Genomic DNA, 20,437 nt, shown 5'->3' with positions numbered 1-20,437 from the left:
CACACAACCTATAAAGCAAGGACTGTTGGTGATTTGTGCAGGCTGAAGTGACACAGTACTGGGAGCAGGTTGGTCACAGAAACCACAGCAACACAGGCCACCAGGTTTGGTTTGGGGGATAAATTGTGATGTGGACGGAATTTGGATCACTTCTCTCCTGTACACAGCAGTACACTCCACCAGCCAGTGCAGTTGTTACAGTATTTTCACAGTGTTTTACTGTTTTTTGTTACAGGTCCAGGAATCCATGGTCACTTTTAGTCACTTCATCTACTCTTCTGTGCTGCTTTGTCACGGTTTTTCAGGTTACATTAATTTCACACAATACCATTATTCCTTGAATTCTGCTTCACTCTGGAAATTGCACAGCTGCTTGGATCATTACTGAGCATGGCCTGGACATGGATGTCCCTGCAAACTGTGCGTGCCTTCCACGGATTCCACCTGCAGCATGCCAGCCCATGCCCAGCAGCACATGCCTCCATGACTGGCCAGGATGGGGTGCTCACTGCTATTTATACAATTCACACCAATCACAAGAATACAGCTCCTCCAAACCCTGCTCAGTTCCCTGGGGCTGCTGTCCCTTTCCTCCCCGCACCCTCCTGAGCCCTTTGAACCCCACTTTGTGCATCGTTTGTCAGCTGAAGGAGCCGAGTCAGTTGAAGTCCTCCTCTTCCCCCTCCCTCCCCATTCAAATTTCAGACACATTGGGTTTGAAACACACGCAGTGTACTGTGAATCATTCTTAATTTGAGGTCTCCAAGTTACTCAGCTCTGCGCTACAGCCTCCCACCTTGGAGACAAATGAATGCACTGTTCCTCAGCTGACTTGTCAGGAGGAGGGAGCTGAGGCGGTGGAGAAAAGAGCACCGTGCAGGGGAGGGAGAGGGGGTGACTGATCTGGCCACTGATCATACACACCTGGGCTCACAGATTCACCAAGACACCAGAGCAGATGAGTTTTCCCTTCCAATTACGCCCCAGCTCAGTGGTTACAAACTCTGGTGTGGCAAAACTTGACTTGAGCAGAGAATTGCACTTGAAATGTAAAGAAGGGGAAGGAGGAACGCTCTACCTGTGGGATTATGTACAGATGGCTGAAGGTGAAGAATTATGGGTCAAACACCAGCTGCCAGACCCTGTCAGCTCAGGCAGAAAGCAGCAGCTCTGGGACCTGTGCCACACTACACACTCACTGGGTGATGGTCCCATCCTCTCTCAGCAGTGGGTGTCTCTCACCATCCATGGCTGCTCCTCAAGACGGAGGCAGCCAGCCCCTGGGTCACCCCCAGTCTGACACCTCTGCCAAGAGAAAGGACAGGCTGCTGTTGTCTGCCTGAGAAATGCCTTGCACAAGTGGGAATGATTTCCAAAGCAGCCTCATCCCCAGAGCACCAAAACATTGTGCAGCAATGGTTCAGCTCGTCAACTGGACACCATGGGGCCAAAAACACATCAAAGGGATGTCCTTCTCTGTGCTACAAGTGACCCCCTTTTCACCCACCACCGCAAGCACAACCTCTATTGCACTCACATACTTTCTTTGGAAAGGAAAGAAATACACGTACTTTCTGAAATAAAAATACATACTGCAAAAAGCTCAATAGAGCAGCTGCAAGATGTGCTATGGGAACTCTCCTCTCTGTGAGGACTGAGAAGAAGGCAAAAAAATATTCCTTGCGTGGTTTCCTACCCCTTTGCACATCGACTGTGCATTGCCAGAAATACTCCCACTTGTTTACAACACAGTATATAGAACCATTTTCAGAACTTCAATGGAAAACCAACTAGATAAAAAAACCCAACAGAAATCCAGTGATGTTGTGTCATTGCATTATTTAAGCAGCAGGAGATCTTTGGGGTATTTCCAAATATATGGAATTTTTGCAATAAATTAACATAGCCTCCATGAGTAAGTCTTGATTTTCCAATTCAGTTTTTTCCCAAGAGTGAGAGGGGAATTTTCAGATATCAGATGAAAAGCAATCTTTCCAAATCTGGATCACATGCAAATATTAAGCTCCATTAACCAGAACTCATGAGTGTTTTCTTGCTCCTTGCTAGAAACTGCAGGAGCAGTGCCTCCCTTTGAATGAGGAATTGGAGGGCTTATAAACAGACTTCTTTTAAAATGAGCACATGGAATTTATTGCCTTAAGACTAAAACATCCTAACATCCCCAGGAGCAGAGACCTTCAGGGATAATGGGAATGTTGCCCCCAAGTTCCTCTGGAGCAGAATCGCAATGGCCACCCCTTAGCACATGGTGGTGCTGAAGAAATGCCTTAATTCAGGATGTGCAGGACCTGGGAACACGGGGTGAGCCTGGAGGGATGGTAGCGACTCACTCCCTGAGATTTCCAACACTGCTGCCCTGCTTCTCCTGTGCAAATACACAACAGGGGCATATCCAAAAATCCCCAAGCCTCCCCAGCCTGAGAGGACATTGCTGATCTCTTTCTTTAGCCTTTCAAAGCTGACTATCCCTTAACATCACAAAAAAACAGAAAGAAAGAAGTCCTGTGACCTGAAGGAGAAAAAACCCAGTAAATCTTATTTTATGGGATGTCCTGTCCCAGCACGGGGACGACTGCACGTGACATCTTGAACCCTCCCTGCCTTGAGTATGTTGGCATGAAGGAAGTTGTACCACACATCATGTGGTACAAAATAGAACCAAACACCTTGAAATTACTTAGAAGGTCAAGCAGGAGACTTGTTATAAAGCCAGGTACTAATCTCTGCTCTCCTAGACTGGAGTGTTAAAACACATAGGAGATAACTAAATATAAAGTCGATACTGTGGGTAAATAAAACAAGGAGAGAGAAAGCTCTGCCTCCCAAGGCTAAGGACAGGCTCAGTGTAGGTTTATGCACAGCAAGCCTTGCATTCTGCCTGCTGCCAGGTACAGCTGGCTGCTGCTCTACCTCAAAACATCCATCCCGGCCCTAGGAAAAGATGAAGTCAGAATTCCTGAGGTGCTGGGTAGCAGCTATCTGGGCCCAACCTGCCAGCTGACCTTGAGCTCCCAACTTATGTTTAGACTGCAGACTGCAACTGGATGCCAGCAAGGCTTGAGCTTAACCTGATTCTGTGCCTGGCTTGAATCCTGGCACCAGTTGAGGTGGGACCAAGTGAGACCAAGTGCCAGTGCAGAAAAGAAGAATCATCCTGTCTGGTGGTGGTGGCACACAGAGAAAAAAAGGACCTTTGGAGCTGACTCCAAATCTTCTGCCCAGCCACAAAGCTGTGACAATCACCATTAAGAACCAGTAACACACAGTATCTACACAGCAGTCCCAGGACACAGGGGTCCTTGATGATATCAGGCTTGAATCTCAATCTCTTCCAATAATTCAAAACTGGACAGTTTTTCCTTTGTGTACCAGACTGTGTAAGCCAACTGCTCAGAAAATCTTTGCATGGGAAGAGTTTCACTGTAATTCTTTTACAACTGTATCACACAATTGGAAACCTGTTCAAAACCTCCATTCCTTTAGGCTGTACTTAAAAAAGATTTATCAATGAATACAGCAGTAGCTGTTATCAAAATTTCATCAATTACACTGTCTTCTTGCAGCTTAGAACCAGAACTCCACTCTCCTCTCTGTCACAACCTCTCCAGGCAGCTGCAGTGGTGAAATCACCATCCCTGCAAGTATTCAAAGAACACGTGGCACTTGGAAACATGGGTTAGTGGTGGCCTTGGCAGTGCTGGGTTAATGGCTGGACTCGATGATCTTAGAGGGCCTTTCCAAGGTAAATGATTCCATGATTCTAAGTTTCATCCCTGCAAATCTGCTCAGAATTAGCTTTCAGTCCAAGCACTTGCTACGTGTTACATTTGGAGCATCCTATTCAAGCTCACAGTTGTGAGAACAGGATTTCACCAAGGATTCAGGCTGAGCAGCAATCCCTCTAAACTTCCATAAAGTGCTAAGGTTGCAGCACCACAGTCTCTTGGAGAGAGGATGGATTTAGAAACAGTATTTGCTGATGTTTCACAGCTGCAGAGGGACTCAGAGCAAACAGGGAGGAGTCCCCAGCAATGGAGACTAAGGAGAGCCTCACGTCATTCTGTCAGCCATAGAATAGCTGGAAATCCACTGTTTTGTTTCAGCTGTGATGAAACTGAAGCAGGGCTGAACCATCCCTGCTGCAAATGGGGAGGACATGAATGCCTCCCCAGAAAACCTCCCAGCTCCACAAAGAGCTCTGAGGGAGCCTTTGGCCTTGTGTTTTCCTGTTGGAGTTCCACTCCAACAGGATCTCTTGCAGCAGCCTATTTCCAACAGAACAATTCTGTATCACATTTCTCAGTGGGGTTTAGCAGTAATCCCGCAATGCCTAAACACAAATTACATTTCCAGGCAAAACAAGCTGGGTGATGTCACATCACCTACCTGCTCCTGCAGATCCCAGAGACCAGTGAGAGCAGGAATGTCAGCAGCATGCAGGCAGGCACAGAGGCCTGCTTCAGCAGCTCCACGATGATACTGGCCTCCACCCCATCCGACTGCCAGTGGGTCAGCTTGATGGGCCCCTCGTCGTACCTGTCTGTCATGAACAGGACCTGGCTCCTGGCCACCGTGTCAAAGATGGCCGAGAGCTTTGAGGCATCCTCTGCCCTCTGGCCAGCTGTCTCCAAAGGGGGGTGCAGATGGGAAAGCATAACCTTGCGCTGGTCATAGTACACCAAGATGATTTCTTCCTCCTGAGGGTTCTTAGACTGTTTTTGAAGGATAGAACAGCTCCAGAATTTGCTGTCTCCCTCTTTGCTTATCTGGATCCATGGCTCGTGGCAGAATATGGTCCCAAGGTCTTCCAAGAACTCACTGAGACTCTCTTCTTTCCCCTGTTTGCTATTGCTCCATGAGCCAAGCACAGAAACACTGACTTTAGTCACGCGCTGAACTTCCCCAAGGTACTGCTTCACCTGGACAGGGATAAAGGGGAAGTGTACCACAGCAAGGATGACAGCAGAGTTCTGCTCGGAGATCCAGCGGCCGATCAGAATGCCGCTGTCTGCTGAGGAGCAGCACGATGGAAAGAACACCTTCAGTACCATGGCAGCGACCCTGCAGGGATGTAAACCTGTCAATAAACACAACAATTAAACTTGAGGATGGTGATTAAACGCAAGGAAAATCTGAGCTGGCCAAAGCCACCAGAGAGGAGAATTAAGCATGTTTGAAAACACTAAGCCTAACTACATGAATAATGACATTAGTGACAGCCAACCACCATACACACATTCAGGAGGTTCCTGATGATCTGCAGTCTTTGAAGTGAGGGAAGGTGAGCCTGGAGTTTCCCAGTAAAGCCCTTCTCCCAGTCCTGGAAAGGTGTTTCATGGTGGTACACAGATAAGCACAGCTCACCAGACCAGCCAAGATCTGGCATTCACCCAGCCTTAGATCTTGGATCCACACTGGATGTGCTGGAGCACCTCCTAGAGAAGGGACTCCATCATAACCCACCGTGGTGCCTCTGGGGAGTATTTCCTGCTGCTACCAACACTCAAACACTGGTTCATGCTATTCAGTCTCTTTACCACCTTACAACCCAGAGCTCTGCAGCAAACTCACAGAGCAACCTTGATCCCATCACTCAGCTCCTCCTGCCTCACTCCTCTCATCTGGAAACTGAGACGATAATTTTGACAGAAGGGACTACAGTGATTAAGTGAAGTAGTTTTAATTCATTAGATTCAACAGCCTAAAAAATTAGAAGCACCTCTACTTTATCAGCGCTCTTTATCTTTAGTGCTTTTCTCCCCATCATTAAGAACACATCTCAATGGCCTTGGGAGACTTTTCCAGAAAGGAGCTCTGAGGCAGTTGACAGTGTCTCTTTAAATAAGGTGGAGGTTTCTAACAGGAATATAATTGGAGTAAGGAGGGCGCTGGTGCAGAACAGGCAGCATCCGGCTCCCGCTGTCCTTTCCTGTCCTTCAGTGCTTTGTTAGGGATGTGGAACTCCGCAGGCCCCCGAGGCTGCTCCTCTGCAAGGGACCAGTCAGTTGGAAAGGGAACACAGAGGGTATTTACAGCATGGAGAGGATGCGCAGCGGGAAGGGCTGGTGGCTTTTTCCTCTCCCTTAGGAGAGCTGAGCCAGTAAAGCTCAGCACCTGGGAATTTCCTAGAGCACGGAGGGATGGAGGAGCAGTTATGGGGAGTGAATAACCACTGGGGTTCATCACTCACAGTGGGGTAATCTGGGGAATTGCGGATCCCCATCCCTGGCAGTGTCCAAGGCCAGGTTGGATGGAGTTTGGAGCACCCTGGGACAGTGGAAGGTGTCCCTGCCCATGGCAGGGGGTGGAATGAGATGTTCTGTAAGGTCCTTTCCACATCAAACTGTTCTATCATTCTTCTGAGATCCTGCTTCTTCACAGACTCCAGGTCTCTGAGGTTATCCCTCTGGTCAAAGAAGGAGAAATGATGTCCCTCTGTGGCCTCCAGATCTTGCTGGGGGTTGGAGGATCTCTGGAGCAGTGAGGGCCAGTGCTGGCTGTGTTCAGGACCTGCAAACACTGTGCTTCCAGCACCACACTGCCAACAAAATCCCTCGGGACAGGGAAGCCTTGGGATGCACTTTGCAGTTTTGCAGTAAAAGGGAAAACTCAGTCCAAGGAAAAATATCAAAGACAGCCCCCTGTTTTTTCCATTGAAAAGAGGGAGAGTTGTTATGAGTATTGCTACAAGACATTCTCAGTGTCCATGCACAGCTGTCCCTAAAGGTCTGTCCATCCACTGGACATTGCAGAGAGGAACTGTCAACTGACTCTTCATACACACACTTATTTCTCACTGAGATTGTTTTTAAAGATAGCCACAATCCTCTGGAAAAACTTCTCATGGAGTAGAAATACTTGTCATCCTAATCTTGTCTAGTTTGTCAGTTTTTCCTCTTACACCTTCCCCAGCTTTTTAAATTGACATAGTTTTATGCACCCATCTCCTCTGGCTATAGCTCAGGTCAAATGATCTACCCTTTGGCTGCTTGAGACATGGCAGAGATGATTCTGATAAGACTTTCAGACTGTACAAAATATCTTGATAGTTGAAAACCCGGCTGATCAACTATTGTTATGTTAATGTTCTCATATTCCCAAATCCATGACTTGTCATGCATCTACCTTATTCATTTCAACAGACTGAAATATCAAATGTCATCACAGTCAACTGCTTCACTGCTGCTAATTTTAACAGAAAAATCTTAGCATTGTTCATGCAGTCTCTGTTCATCAAGTGCCTAAAATCACCTATTTCTGCTGAAAACATCCACCTTTCCCTGAGAGCACCAATGCAATGATCTCAGGTCACCAAAACGACAAAATAAATACCACCTAAAATGTGTTAATGAAACCAACAAATGAATACAGGACCCCAGGGCTGATTAATTCCAGAATTTTTGTTAGAAAAGCAAAGGTGAATGGTGGGATGTGGTCATGGTCTCATCCCAGAGGCTGTCCTATGGCCACAGGGTGCCAAGGGGGACTGATCCCATCGCAGACCCACACCTGAGCATCCTACCATCCTTGCAGGGGGTCAGGGCCAGGATCTAAAGAATCATAGAACTGTGGGATTGTAAAAGTTGGAATAGTCCTCTAAAACCACCAAGTCCAGTCATTCCCCCGGCACCACCACTAAACCATGCCCTCAAGTGCCACATGCACGCAGCTTTTTGAACACTTCCAGGGCTGGCATTCCACCACTGCCCCAAGCAGCCTGTGACCGTGCCTGACCATGCTTTGTGTGAGGGAATTTTCCCATCTATCCTATCTATATATAAATTAAATCTCCCCTGGCACAGCTTGAGGTCGTTTCCCCTTGTCCTGTCCCTGTTCCCTGGGAGCAGAGCCCGACCCCCCCGGCTGTCCCCTCCTGTCAGGAGTTGTGCAGAGCCACAAGGTCCCCCCTGAGCCTCCTTTTCTCCAGGCTGAGCCCCTTTCCAGCTCCCTCAGCCCCTCCTGGTGCTCCAGCCCCTTCCCAGCTCTGTTCCCTTCCCTGGACACGCTCCAGCCCCTCAGGATGGCGAGGGGCCCGGCGCTGCCCCCAGCCCGGCGAGGGCTCCCCGGTGCCCGCGCAGGCCCCGCGCCCGGCCCGGCCCGCCCCGCTCGGCGGGGCCGCCTGAGCGGCGCGATAAGGAGCGGCGGTGCCCCCCGCCCGCCCTGCCACCGCCTGCCTGGAGCGGAGCCAGGGTCTCCGCTGTGCTCACGGGACACTGTTGGCTGCATCCCCTCAGGCCAGGGGCTCACCTGGCCTCACAGGACCCCGCTGTCCTCTGTTCCCAAAATGGAGGGGCCCCGCTGTTCTCACAGGAGCCTGCTGTCACTCACCCCACAGGCCAGGCACCTTTCCATGTGGGACCCCACTGCCCTCATCCCCAAATTCCAAGGACTCAGCTTTCCTCAGGGAACCCTGCTGTTCCCCATCCCACTAGGCTGTGCTGATGGGACCCTCTTGACGCCCATCTTGAGCGCCTCAGGGGATGCCTGGCCCAGCAGAGGCCCACGGGTGCCCCAGAGCTTTGTCCTGTGATCCGGCAGTGGGCTTGGGCCAGTGAGCCTGGGAAGAGGCTGGGCAGCATGAGAAGGTCCCACATGGAAAGGGAGAGCAGGTGCAAAGTGGGGGTGGGCTAGATAAAAGGTTTGGGCTTTTAGTTTAGTTGTTGGATGCCACAGAATTGGAAATAAGATGGGGGAGATTATTTCTTGTGGGAGGGAGCTCAGTTTCCTGGGGTGGGACAGGCTGCTCCTGCAGACCGTGCAGCCCCAGTCCCTGCTTTGCTCACTCTGCAGGGAGAGGGGTCCTGGAGAGCCCCACGGGGTGTCTGCTGTGTTCAGTGCCTGTTCCAGGGCCAGGAGGGAGCAAAGCCCTCTCCAGGGATCATTTGGGATGAGAGGCAGTGACTTGGGTCTAGGACATCAGCAGAGACCGATGAGTTGTTAAGCTCTGTGCCCACACCGAGCGCTGGAGCGGGGAGAAAAGAACGCCCATCCCTGTGCCGGCACACCCTGCCCGCCTTCCCTGGCCCCTGCCGATAAAGGCAGAGGACGTGGCGCTGAGCCCTTCTCTCCAGAAGACAACAGGGCAGCTTCCACCCCAGGACGTGGGGCAGTGTGAGGAGTTCCACAATTCCATATGGAATTTACTCCATGTAGTGGTTGTTGCTTCCCTGTAGAGGTCAGGAATGCAGCACAGAACATCTTACCCTTTTCCTGAAGTCTGCTGCAGACCGAGTGTGCCGTTCTCTGATTGCAAAACGCTTCCTAATAGCCTGAGAATGAATTAGGACAGACCAGTTGGCTCAATCATGCCAGGCTGGACAGGGCTTGGAGCAACCTGATCTAGTGGAAGGTGTCCCTAGTTACGGCAGGGTGTAGATCTAGGTGATCTTTATGGACCCAATCCAAACCATTGTGTGATTCTATGATTCTGTGACAGAGGATGGACTTCTAGCATGACCTTGCCTCTCTGGTCATGCTCTGGCATCAGGAAGATGGGACCATGGCACATCAAAATCGCATGGAGAGAGGAGAAATATTTATATCAGCTTTGGAAAACACACAAGGAGTCAAGGGTGTCGTGATAACAAGTTTGCCGAGGCACCAGTGCAAGGCCAATTCTGAGTAGCTGGGTGGTCCTTTACATACTGTGATGAGTCCAGAGCTGATCTAGTTCTGGAGAAGCTGGGGGCCATCAAGCAGTCAGGTCTGGGGCAATGTCACATCCCTGGAAATGTCCAAGGCCAGGCTGGGCAGGGCTTGAAGGAACCTGGGACAGTGGAAGGTGTCTCTGAAATGGTCTTTACAGTCCTTCCCAATCCAAACCATTCAATTATTCCATTACAGGAATCTGTGAGAGCAGTGGAGCTCTCAGCACACCAGCAGATGCACAGCTCAGCGGGGCTGCAGGGGAATCACCCCCCCTCCCCACCTGTGTGTTTGGGTGGGGTCAGCATATGATGCCCCAGCGTTGGTGGGTCTGTACGGGGGCCTCACACAGTACTTAAAGACCTTGACACAGTTCTCCACTGTGTCTGCCACAAAGAGGTGCCCAGAGGAGGAGCAGGCCATGCCAGCAGGCCTCCGCAGCCCTGTGGACACCAGGCAGATGGGAGCTCCATGCTCTGGGAACAAGTGGACTGTACGGTGTTGCTCGTCTGCCACCAGGATGCTGCCATCCGTGTCCACACAGACCCCAGCAGGGTTGCCAAACTGGTGTCCATATTTGCTGCTGAGGGAGCAGAGGAGCTTACAGCTGCTCATGAAGACCTTGACATCTCCACACTCCTCACTCACCACAAAGCCTCCACTGGGCACCGGACTGACATAGCGAGGTCCCTGCAGATTTGGGACAGTGTGGACATTGAGTGTCCTGAAGGCATGGTCCAGAGCAAAGCTGTGCACTTGGCCTTGTGCATAATCTGCTACCAGGATCTTGCCCATGGAGTCTACTCCAATGCCCCTGGGGGAACCGACCGTCCTGACCTTTATCCATTCCCCCTTGGAGAGGCTGGTGTGAGGGTTGAAGACCCAGATGGCTTCATTCACCATGTCAGCTACAGCCACCATTCCCATCCTAGTCACAGTCACATCTTCGGGCAAGAAAAAGCTGCCTCCCTTGCCTGTTTGCTGGCAGGACAGGGTCTGCAGTGTGTGGCCTGTGCTGCTGAGCACGTGGACCCAGGGAGCACTCTCAGCTGTCACGTAGATGGAGCCATCCAGGGAGCAATGGATTCCACTGACACCCCCATAGCGGCTGCCAGTGGGGTTGGGAATCTGCCGCACCAAGTCATCCTGGCAATAGTGGAGGAGGTTCTTGATGTTGTCCAGATCTCCACACAGGCTTTTGGCCTTTTCTGCCAGCTGGTGGACCTGGTGCTGGGTCACCATGCCCATGCCACGATGGCTGTGCAACAGTGGGCTGGCTGACTGCAGTGTGGTAAATGACTTCAGCTGGAGGCTGTAGATGGTTTTCAGAAGCTTCTGCTTTAGCTGGCTGGTCTCCAGTGTGTAGTCCATGACAAATCTCTTGTCCCTGTTTGGGGGAAGCAGTTAGGCCCATGACTGTCCCTGCCTGCTGCCATCTCGGGGCTGTGCTATGGTGCTTGCTATCTACCCAGGGTCAAGGTGTTGGTGCTAGTCTGGCTTCACTTCATGCCAGAGAGATCATGTCACTTTATTGCCAGCTAATTATGAAATAAAGACAAACAAGGACCATGGCACAGAAATTAAAGGGTCAGCAAACTGGATGTGCAGCTGGAGGAACAAGCCAAAAAAAAAGTCCAACAGCTCCAACAGTTCAACTGGTGTCAGACATGGCCTGAAGATTTTATGTGAAAGGTGAGCCCAGTGTGTGAATTTATTGAAGGGGACCTCATACTCCCCAGTTCCTGAGATAATGACTTCTTTCAGGTCTTTAACACTTGTTACCCCTATGTTTGTGAGCCTCATCTCTCCAAACCAAGCTCAATCCGTTACAACACTTGAGTCACTTAGGGTGACCATTCCTTGACTCCCACAAGTCAGATGTCAAACGTGGCCAGTGCATGTCTTTGCTCAGGGCAGCCCCTTTCCCATCCAAATAGTTTCATAGCATCACAGAATATCCTAAGTGGGAAGGGACTCACAAGGATCATCCAGTCCAGCTGCTGGCCCTGCACAGACACCCCAACAATCCCACCCTGGGCATCCCTGGCAGCGCTGGCCAAGCACTCCTGGAGCTCTGGCAGCCTCGGGGCTGTGCCCATTCCCTGGGGAGCCTGGGCAGTGCCCAGCACCCTCGGGGAGATGACCCTTTTCTGATATCCAACCTGACCCTCCCCTGGCACAGCTCCAGCTGTTCCCTGGTCCTGTCCCTGTCACAGGGAGCAGAGATTAGCACCTACTGATCAAGTTATTTCTGAAGTAGCCAACAAACTTGTCAGAAAGAAAAGTGGAGATTCTGCTCTGAAACATACATTCAATCTTCACCATTTTTTTCAGACCAGAGAGCCACCATAAGAACCCAAATTTTAAAGCTAGGCAGCATTGGGAGCCCAGTGTTACAATGTTCTCCCCAGGCCTGGTTGGAGCATGGCTTACAACACACAGCCAGGAACTGACAAGTGAAATGTTAAGAGAAATATGACCTCATTAAAGCTCCTGGAGAGGCATAACTTTACTTTGCTTTAAATGTGATTATAATTAAAATTATAATGGGCATGCTTGACTGTTTTGAGTTGCTTGCAAGCCATCACTCCACTTTTATTGCCCCATGTCCCATGATTGCCTGGATCATGTGCCTTATGCTGCTCACAAAAGTGACCAGACCACAGCTGAAGAAAGCTAAGGCATACGGTGCCAAATGGTCCTTCTCATGTGCAAATACTGCAACTGTCTAAAAGCCATCCCTGAATAATTGCAGAGTTACCAATTGCAAATACACAGTGGTGGGGATGATGGAATACAGACGGAAATCCAATTTCTTCTGTTTTGGGGCCTGGGAACAGCTTTTTCTTCCCCATGGTGGTTATGCCTTGTGTCTCCAGCAGCAGAGACCTGCTTGGTGGAAACAAGCCCTCCATATCCCAGGACTGCTTGTCAGGGTCCTCCTTCAGAGCTGGACAGAGTCCTCAAGCCAAGAGGCTGGATTTTACAGATGGGGAAACTGAGTCACTGCCAGGGAGATGATGTGCCAGCTGCCACACACCCCTTATCAGGAGCATCCACCTCACTTCCTGGGCACTGGACACCCAAAGCTGCCATCAGACCCTTGATGGTGTGTCCTGAGCCTAGCTTGACCTGCTTGGGGTCCAAACCCAAGAAGAGGGCTCTGACACTGTCCCCCACACAGCTCAGGCTAACCACCTGTGGGTACAAGCTCAGCACCACAGATCCTGTACCTCAGTCCTGCTGTCCTGGGGGCTGTCTGTCCTTCCCTGGCCTCCCGCTGGCTCTGTCCTGCTCCCTCGCCGGGCTCAGGGCAGTGGGACCAAGGGGTGTTGTGTTGTTAGTGACGGGCGATTGCCCTGAAGTCTGGGTAAACACAAGAACTCCTTGTGCTGACAACCAGAAGCAGCAAGACAAGGGCTGTTCCATGTGGTTTTTACTCCCTGCTGGTCTCCTGCCCAGAGACAAGGTGCCTTTCTACCAGGATCAGTCTGTGTCCCGCCTGCCTGCTCCTGCCAGAGGGAGGTACCCAGCTGCCCAGGGGATTTGGGGCTTTTATGTAGAGGCAAAAAGGCTGATTTGCTGCTCCTCACCCTTGACAGCTGCTGGGGTGGGACAGGGAGGCTCACACTGTGAATCAGGGCTCCTCATGGCTTCACCACTGCCTCCCTGTGTGCCCCAGCCTGGGCACAGTGCAGCTGTGTGCCTCAGTCTCCCCTCTTACAAAAAGGACACTGGTGAATTTTGCCATGTCAGGCTTTGAGGTGCAGTGATGAAGAAGCATTTCTAGAAGAGGCAGATCAGCCAGGACTGCTGGAACAGCCCCCCTTTCCATCTCCACACTACTCAACCCAGGCTCCCCACAACTACACAAAACTATGCTTGGAGTTGATGGTGGCATTTATTAGTTCTGCCCCAACAAAGAGGGTCAGGAGTAAAAGCAGAGTTAGCAAGGAGCAGCCTGCAAGGGGCTGCTCAGAACCTGCTTTCCCTCCCTGGCAGTGATTCCTGACAGTGCTTCCTGAGAGTGCCCTCCCCACCTTTGCCCACAGTGAGATCAAACCACCCACCTTAAACCTGGCCAAGTCATGAAGAAGTTTGTGTCTGTTCATTATTCAGCTGGGCCAAATGTGAGCGAAGTTTTGGTCAGACTCAGCCACGTTTTGGGATGCTTGGAGGGGCTGCATGTGTCTCCCTTAGGACTAAGGAAGCAGATTGGGTCTGTCTGGCTGCAGGAGCTGTGGGATGGGGATCTGCCTCCAAAGTCCCAGGGCTGGCTGCTCTTCTCAGCAGGTGTTCAGGGCCCTTCTGGTCCTGGATCAATGTATCCCTGAAGCTCACCCTGCCTGCCTCAGACCTATTACCAGCCAAAATTACAAAACTAACTTGACATGACAAGCACTGGGGCCACTCCATCCGAGCCCCAGCAGGACGGGAGGCAGCTTCAAAAACCATCTCCCAGGGCAACAGGGTCTGACCTTTTGTTTTGCTGTTGTGTGCTCCATCACCAGGATAAACAAACACAGCCTGGCCCTGGGGCTCTTGTTCACCTTTCCAGGACCGTGGCTTTGTCACAACCTGTTCAGAAGCCACCCTGGACCCCAGGAGAGGTCTGTGTCATGGCAGAGCCCTGGCACAGCCCTTGCCTACGCCAGCACTGGGAGCTGCAGGGGTCAAGGACATGGCCATGGTCAGCCTGCTGCTGCCAGAGATGGACCAAGGGAAAGAGTGGTCGTGTTGAGTTCAGGCTTTCCTGGAGCACATTCCTTGCAGGTGTAAGTGGCACAATTCACCCCTTGTGGCTTCTCCTCCCCTGGCAGCAGCTCTTGTTTGTGTGTCCACAAGGAACACATGAGCCCAGTCCCTGTGCCCAGAGAGACAGGCACGGTGCCTGCCTCGCACACTAGAAGTGTGCAGGGAGCCAGTGGGAGATCCCACAGGAGGAGTCAACGTCATTGCTACCAAGTCATAGACTCGCAGGAAAACAAGCCAAACCCTTCCACTGAGAATATTCCCCACCTAGAGCACAGCTCTGTGACTGGGGAGAGTGTGGGGGGACCTGAAAATCCACCGTGTCAGTCCAGTGCCACATGTGGGGCTGCAAAAGCTTCCTGTGGCTCTGGTCCCCGCTGGACACCAGAGCGCTCCGGCCCCGAGCATGCCAGCAGTGCCCAGCCTGCTCCGCACCACCGGCAGCGGCCGAGGGCTGTGGTGGTCTGCAGGGACTGCAGGGACGATGAGGGCCCGGAGCGGGCGGGGGTCGGGCCGGACACGGGCTGGCACTGCTCTGTGCGGACAGCAGGCGGCCCCGCTGGCCCAGCAACCGCGAGTGACGGGCACTGATCGTCCAGCAGCTGGCACGCACCCTGTCTGTGCCCGTGTGTGTGTGCAAGGGAAAGTCGTGTCCCAGGACTGTGCGAGAGGTTTCTGTGGGAAGCTGGAGCATCCGCTGCACATCTACACACAGAAAACGTGATCCCCAGAGCCTCTGTCCTGGCTGCACCCCCACCCCCTGCCCCCACTGTTCATGGAATGCTTACAGTGTCCATGCCAGGACTTGGGGACACTGGGGGACACAGCTCTTGGAATCTGATCCCCCACGCAGACTGAGACTGGGCTGGGGCTTCCTAAACTTGGTTCCATGGAGGTGAGAGCAAGAATTCAGCTCCTCTTCAAGCATCACATAAATCCCTCCAGAAATGAAAGCTCTGGTCCCTAAAACTGACCTGGCCCTGTCCTCTGATCAGCATGGACAGCTCAGAATCCCTGCAGCTGGTTAGCTAACCAATGCAAAAGATTCTCCAGAATCTGATAAGGGCTCAGCTGGCACCTGAGCTTCTCCCTCTCTCCCTCCTCCTCTGCAGCCTCCCTTGCTCACAAGGCTCACAAGAGGATTAGGGAGTTAATCCTCTTTGGGACATGAAGCTCCCTGTTAAGACTGCTGGGAAGGGCCAGAAGCTGTGAAGCACAGTGGAGCACTGCCACAAAACCCCTTTCATGCCAGGAGCAGCCCTGTGGATGAATCCCTGTCCTGGTTGCAGCCTCTCCATTGCTGCCACCCCCTTCTCCACCCAGCCAGAGCACAAGGCTGTCCCCAGGGCCATGGGAGCTGGGTAATGGTCCCATCAGACTGCCTCCCTCCACCCCATCCTGGCCTCTCCTCCTGGTCTGGAAGGGGGGTGGGAGGAAAGAGAAATATTCTCCTGTCCTGGCAGGGAGCAGCATCCCAAGGCCATGCAAGAGGTGGGAAATGAACAAAAGCTTTCTGCAAACACAGCTCCATGCTCAGCCCGCTGAGGAGAGCTCTGGATGTCCAGGAGCACTGTAGACTCCCAGGGGCATGGCTATTACTGGAGCAAAGTGATGTGATGGAAACATTCCCTTATGGATGATACTGAGCCAACTTCTCTTCCACGAGGGATTGCTCCAGCCCTTCCTCTGGAGAGGAAGGGTGCAGGCTGGCACTGCTGGTGTGCCACAGGCTTGTGGCCATTGGCTACAGGTGGGCAAGGAAGCCTGTTCCTCCACTTTCCGTTCCCACTTCCCATCCAAACCACAAACTGTAAACATCCTTGGGTACCCTGCACCTAAAATCATGGAGGAAATAACAGCAGCTGGGTGCTTTTACTCCCTGAGCCCTGGATCTGGGAGAATGATTTGGGTGTTTTGGTTTTGCAGCAGCTGGGATGGGGGAGCCAGGGCTGCTCAGGCACAGTACCCAGCTGTGCTGGTGCTCCTGGGTCTTCAGGAAGCTTCTGCCTTGCAGGAATGTTTGCTCCTTCTCTCTGAACCATTCGATCCTCAGCATCTTCTCCTGCACCCCAAGGCAGCAGTGGGGAGCACTCAGCCATGGTGCCCTGGCACCACTTGGCATCTCCTGTACTGCCCAGTCCCAGTGGGCATGGCCCCTTCCAGGCAGGGAAGAGGGCAGGAAGGCACGAGCTGATCAACCAGCAGCAGCAGCAGCCGGGATCTCACCCTGCCTTAGTCTGCAAAGCCTGAGGGAAACCTCCCTGCTCAGCTTGGCTGCCTTTGGAAGCATCGGCCCTGGTGAGAGCCAGAGCACTACTCTCACCCACTCCAGCTCTTTTAAGTACTTAAACCCTCACTGCTTCCCTCCATGGGCCTTTGATCCAGCTCCAAAGCTAGAGAGGTTCTGCCCTGGGCAAATACCCAGGGAACCGATCCATTCAGAGGCATCTAGGAGCAGGGAGAGGAAATCTCCAATTGCAATAACAGATGGGAAAACCAAGCAGGGAAATTTTGTAGCCTTTTGTACTGTTTTTCCTCATGTAAAGCTGAGGAGGTGGGATAGCTACTCCTCCACACTGGTTACACGCTGTGGGGGGATGCTGAAGACAGCTGCTGCCGGAGCAGATCTGGAGCTGCAGTCTCAGGGACTGCTCTGCACTTCAGTGTTTGTGGCTGATGGGGGTTGAAGAGTTCATGTGGGTCCCAAAATACACCAGCAGTGTTCCTGTCAGAGCCAGGGGACAGTCACCAGGGCACAGTGAGATGGCTCCAGGCACAGATGCCACCACAGTAGTTATGGTGGGGAGAGTGGTGAGGAGCGGTAGTGCTGCTTCCACAATCAGCTGGGAGCAGAGGATCCAAGATAAGCCACAGGCAATGTGTGGAGTGATGATTCTGGCTGCCTGTGCTCCTCTTCCTCCCACAGAGAAGCTCCCAGGAGGACTTGCTGTTCTTCCCCAGGAGCTGCAGCCTGGGTGACAGCAGGTGGAGGCCTGGGCTGGGCTGTCCCTCTGATCCGCACTGCCCTGGCAGATCAGCCCCTGCCAGCTCTCAGCACATCTGTGCTGCTTCCCTGGTGTGCTACCAGCCCTGAGGGCAACATTTGTGCCTCGAGGGGGTCACAGCCTCCCCTGCTTGCTCCTACTGTGCTAAGGCTTCCAAGGAGGAATAATGCTGAGAAGAGGTGTGAGGAAGAGACAAAGGGAAGGGTGTTCTCCTGGCACTGTTAGTACCTTCTAGGACACTTGGAGCTCCCAAGAACAACACAAGTCCTTACTTAAGTTCATGGGGAAAATACCCCCCAATGTGCAGTCACTTGGCAGAAAGGAAACCTTCCCAGCCTTTCCTCTGGTGGGAAGTGCAAGATGGGTTGGGACACACCCTCTGGAGTGATGAGGCCCCTTTGGGGTCAATGCCTGATTTGTCTTCCCAGCCCCAGAGCTTTCTCAGCCTGGTATCTTTCTCTGCCCTTGTCTCACACTTCAAGTTGCCCTGTCACCGCTGCAAGGCTGGGTCATTGCCTCCCTCCTGCCAGAGATGGAGCAATTCTGCTCCAGGTTGTCTTTGCAGCTTCACATGTCTGCTCAGAAATCTCCTGGCCGACCTTGGCCCTTCTTGTGAGCCCACGTTTGGTAACTTTCCACTGCTCCGAGCTCCGGCCTGCCCATGTTGGGGTAAGAGAAAACTGGTTGTGCTGCTGGGCAGGAACCACTTCTTGTCCCCAGCTGGTTCCACCTGGTAGCCCACAGTTCCGTGTGAGTGCCCAGCTCCCCAGCTTGCTGCAGGTGGGGCCCTGGCACAGTGGGGTGGAGCACCTCAGCACTCACCCTCCTGGTCATCTCAGCCTCTGGATTTGTGTGGTCCCAGATCACTTGGATCCCCCCCACCCAGCTGCACATTGCTGTGTGAGAGGGATGAACTCCCCCTGGCAACAAACGTGTCCCCATTTCTGGGTGTCACACCCAGCACCCTGCTGATGCTTGGCAACATCCAGCCCTGGAGATGGCATTGGCTCTGCCACATCTTTTGCTTGTGGGCAAACCCAAGGGAGTTTGCAGCTCCATCCCTTGGACCGTGGTTTCCCTGCCAGACTGGAGTGCAGTGGGAAGAGGTGATGCCCACCACGGCTCCAGCCATCCTCCATGCAGGTGGATGACTCCTGGGACTCCTGCTGACTGTACCTCTGCAGCAAATATCCTCTTCCAGCATGGCATCCACCCCCAGGTTTTGTCACCGGCCCTTTCCCACCAAGCTGGGGAAATCTGGGAACACAGCATTTTTAGGCGTCTCGGGGATGCTCCTACCTCATGCTTGAGGCTGTCCTGCCACCCTTCCCCGGGAGCTCTGGTCCTGTCCCTGTGTCCCAAGGTGTCTGGTGTGCCCCTGCACTCTCTCCCCTTGCTGTTGACCCTGGCAGGGCATCCAGCCAGAGCTCACAGTCACACCAATGTTGCTGGTAAACTGGTTGGGGATGCAGCAAAGCCACCCTCCGTGCCCTCCACTCCCAGCTTCCCTGGGGCCGTGTCCTTGTGCCAATGGGACGGGAAGCATAACAACCTCCTCTTTTACAAGGAACCTTGCAATCTGGTTCCTTCCACTGCCTTGCCTGAGATAAGCCTTCCCTCAGGGTTTGTTTATTAGGAAACTTCCCTCCCTCCCAATCTCTGAGCTCTCCATTGCTCTTGAAGCTGGAGGAGAAGGAATTCTTGAGCAGGAGCAGTTGAACCCACCTGGGGTTAGATACCCATAAAAGTTGTGCAGCTCCATTGACCAGGAGCTGCTGGGCTCTGAGCTGTGCCAGGGACCTGCTGTGACCCCGTATCCCCCAGCCCAAGAAGCAGGGGGGCTGCTGCCTCATCAGGGCAGGGGAGGGATTTGGCTAGGTCCTCCATCTGTTGATTGGGAGTGGGCTTGGATGGCAGGAAAATGGGAGGGACATGCAAGTGGGGGGAGTGTGGCCAACCATGGCCAGGAATGATGGCTATCTGTGGGTAATGGCTCGCTATCAGATGCCTCTAGGGTGACCAAATAGCGTGTAATGGGTCCTGTGCTGGAGTGGGCTGAGGGCCCTGGGGGTGCAGATTGCAGCCTGGATAAGCCACCCCTGTAGTTCAACTCCCATCCATTATTTAAATGTAAGGGTAAATGCTTTCATCTTTTCAACTGGAATGGTGCCACCAGCTCAGCCACGTCCCTGGTGGCCTGCAGGCAGGAGTCCCTGGGAAGGGGACTGCCTTGGACAGCCATGGCAGGGCAGAGAGGGGAGCCATCCCCTCCGTGGGGGTGCTGCCAGCACCCCTGGGGGCAAGGTGCAGAGGCTGATGGACAGGGTGGAACTGGGGACGTGGGATATGGCTGTGCACCCTCTCTCTGCTCTTCCCTGCTCCAGAACTCAGAGTTGGCTGTTGTGGTCCCAAAGTCCAGCCATGGTGGATTGTGAAGGAAATGGAAAGAAAAGGCCACGTGTGTGTGTGCAGGGACTTCTGCAGGAGCAAGTGGTGTTGTGGTAGGGCATGGGGAATGACTTCAAACTGAAAGAGAGCAGGGTTAGATTATTGATTGGAAAGAAATCCTTCCCTGCGAGGGTGGTGATGCCCTGGCACAGGTTGCCCAAAGAAGCTGGGCACAGGTTGCCCTATCCCTGGAAGTGTCCAAGGCCAGGTTGCTTGGACCAACCTGGGATAGTGGAAGGTGTCCTTGTTCATGGCAGGGGGTGTAAAGAGATGAGGTTTGAGGTTCCTTCCAACTCAAACCATTCTGGGACTCTATGAATTAGGACACTCTATGAGGACATATCTCAGCCTGACTTCTGCTGGCAGACACAGTGGGCAGCCCCTCTCTCCAGCACAGGACAAACCAGGGGGATCCTGGTGTTGATGCAGCAGAATGAAAGAGTCAAAGCCCACCACACATAAACACAGACCACCCTCAGCCAGTGTCAACATCTGGCCACAGCCTGCTGGTGGCTCACCTGGCACCTCAAAAACAGAGGCTCTGTGATGGGAACTGTGGCATGAGA

The 20,437-nt window shown here is 52.7% G+C and overlaps 2 protein-coding genes across 3 annotated transcripts in view; both read right to left on the bottom strand.

The window, feature by feature from the left end:
- The window catches only part of PIGQ (phosphatidylinositol glycan anchor biosynthesis class Q), a 38,748-nt gene extending 30,842 nt beyond the window's left edge, over positions 1–7,906 (bottom strand). The window contains exons 1-2 of one of the 2 annotated variants that reach the window (XM_039732200.1): positions 6,212–7,906; positions 4,408–5,098 (exon numbers count right to left, since the gene is read on the bottom strand). In XM_039732200.1, the coding sequence (XP_039588134.1) occupies positions 4,408–5,098; positions 6,212–6,317 (797 nt within the window). In that variant the 5' untranslated portion in view covers positions 6,318–7,906. Of the gene's footprint in view, positions 1–4,407; positions 5,099–5,257; positions 5,711–6,211 lie in introns of those variants that run through there. The other variant, XM_039732201.1, reaches the window with a different exon arrangement.
- Positions 7,907–9,738: 1,832 nt separating this feature from the next.
- Positions 9,739–12,940, bottom strand: NHLRC4 (NHL repeat containing 4). Its single transcript, XM_039732502.1, has 2 exons — positions 12,900–12,940; positions 9,739–11,053 (listed from the first exon to the last, which is right to left on the bottom strand). Exon 2 carries the CDS (start codon positions 11,035–11,037, stop codon positions 9,913–9,915), a length of 1,125 nt encoding a protein of 374 aa, XP_039588436.1. The 5' UTR covers positions 11,038–11,053; positions 12,900–12,940; the 3' UTR covers positions 9,739–9,912.
- Between the last annotated feature and the right edge of the window lie 7,497 nt (positions 12,941–20,437).

The sequence above is a fragment of the Passer montanus genome, unplaced genomic scaffold, assembly GCF_014805655.1.
Source record: "Passer montanus isolate IOZ18808 unplaced genomic scaffold, ASM1480565v1 scaffold8, whole genome shotgun sequence".
Taxonomy (NCBI): domain Eukaryota; kingdom Metazoa; phylum Chordata; class Aves; order Passeriformes; family Passeridae; genus Passer; species Passer montanus.
Note: the sequence above shows the minus strand (reverse complement) of the source record. Positions and strands in the feature narration are given on the sequence as shown.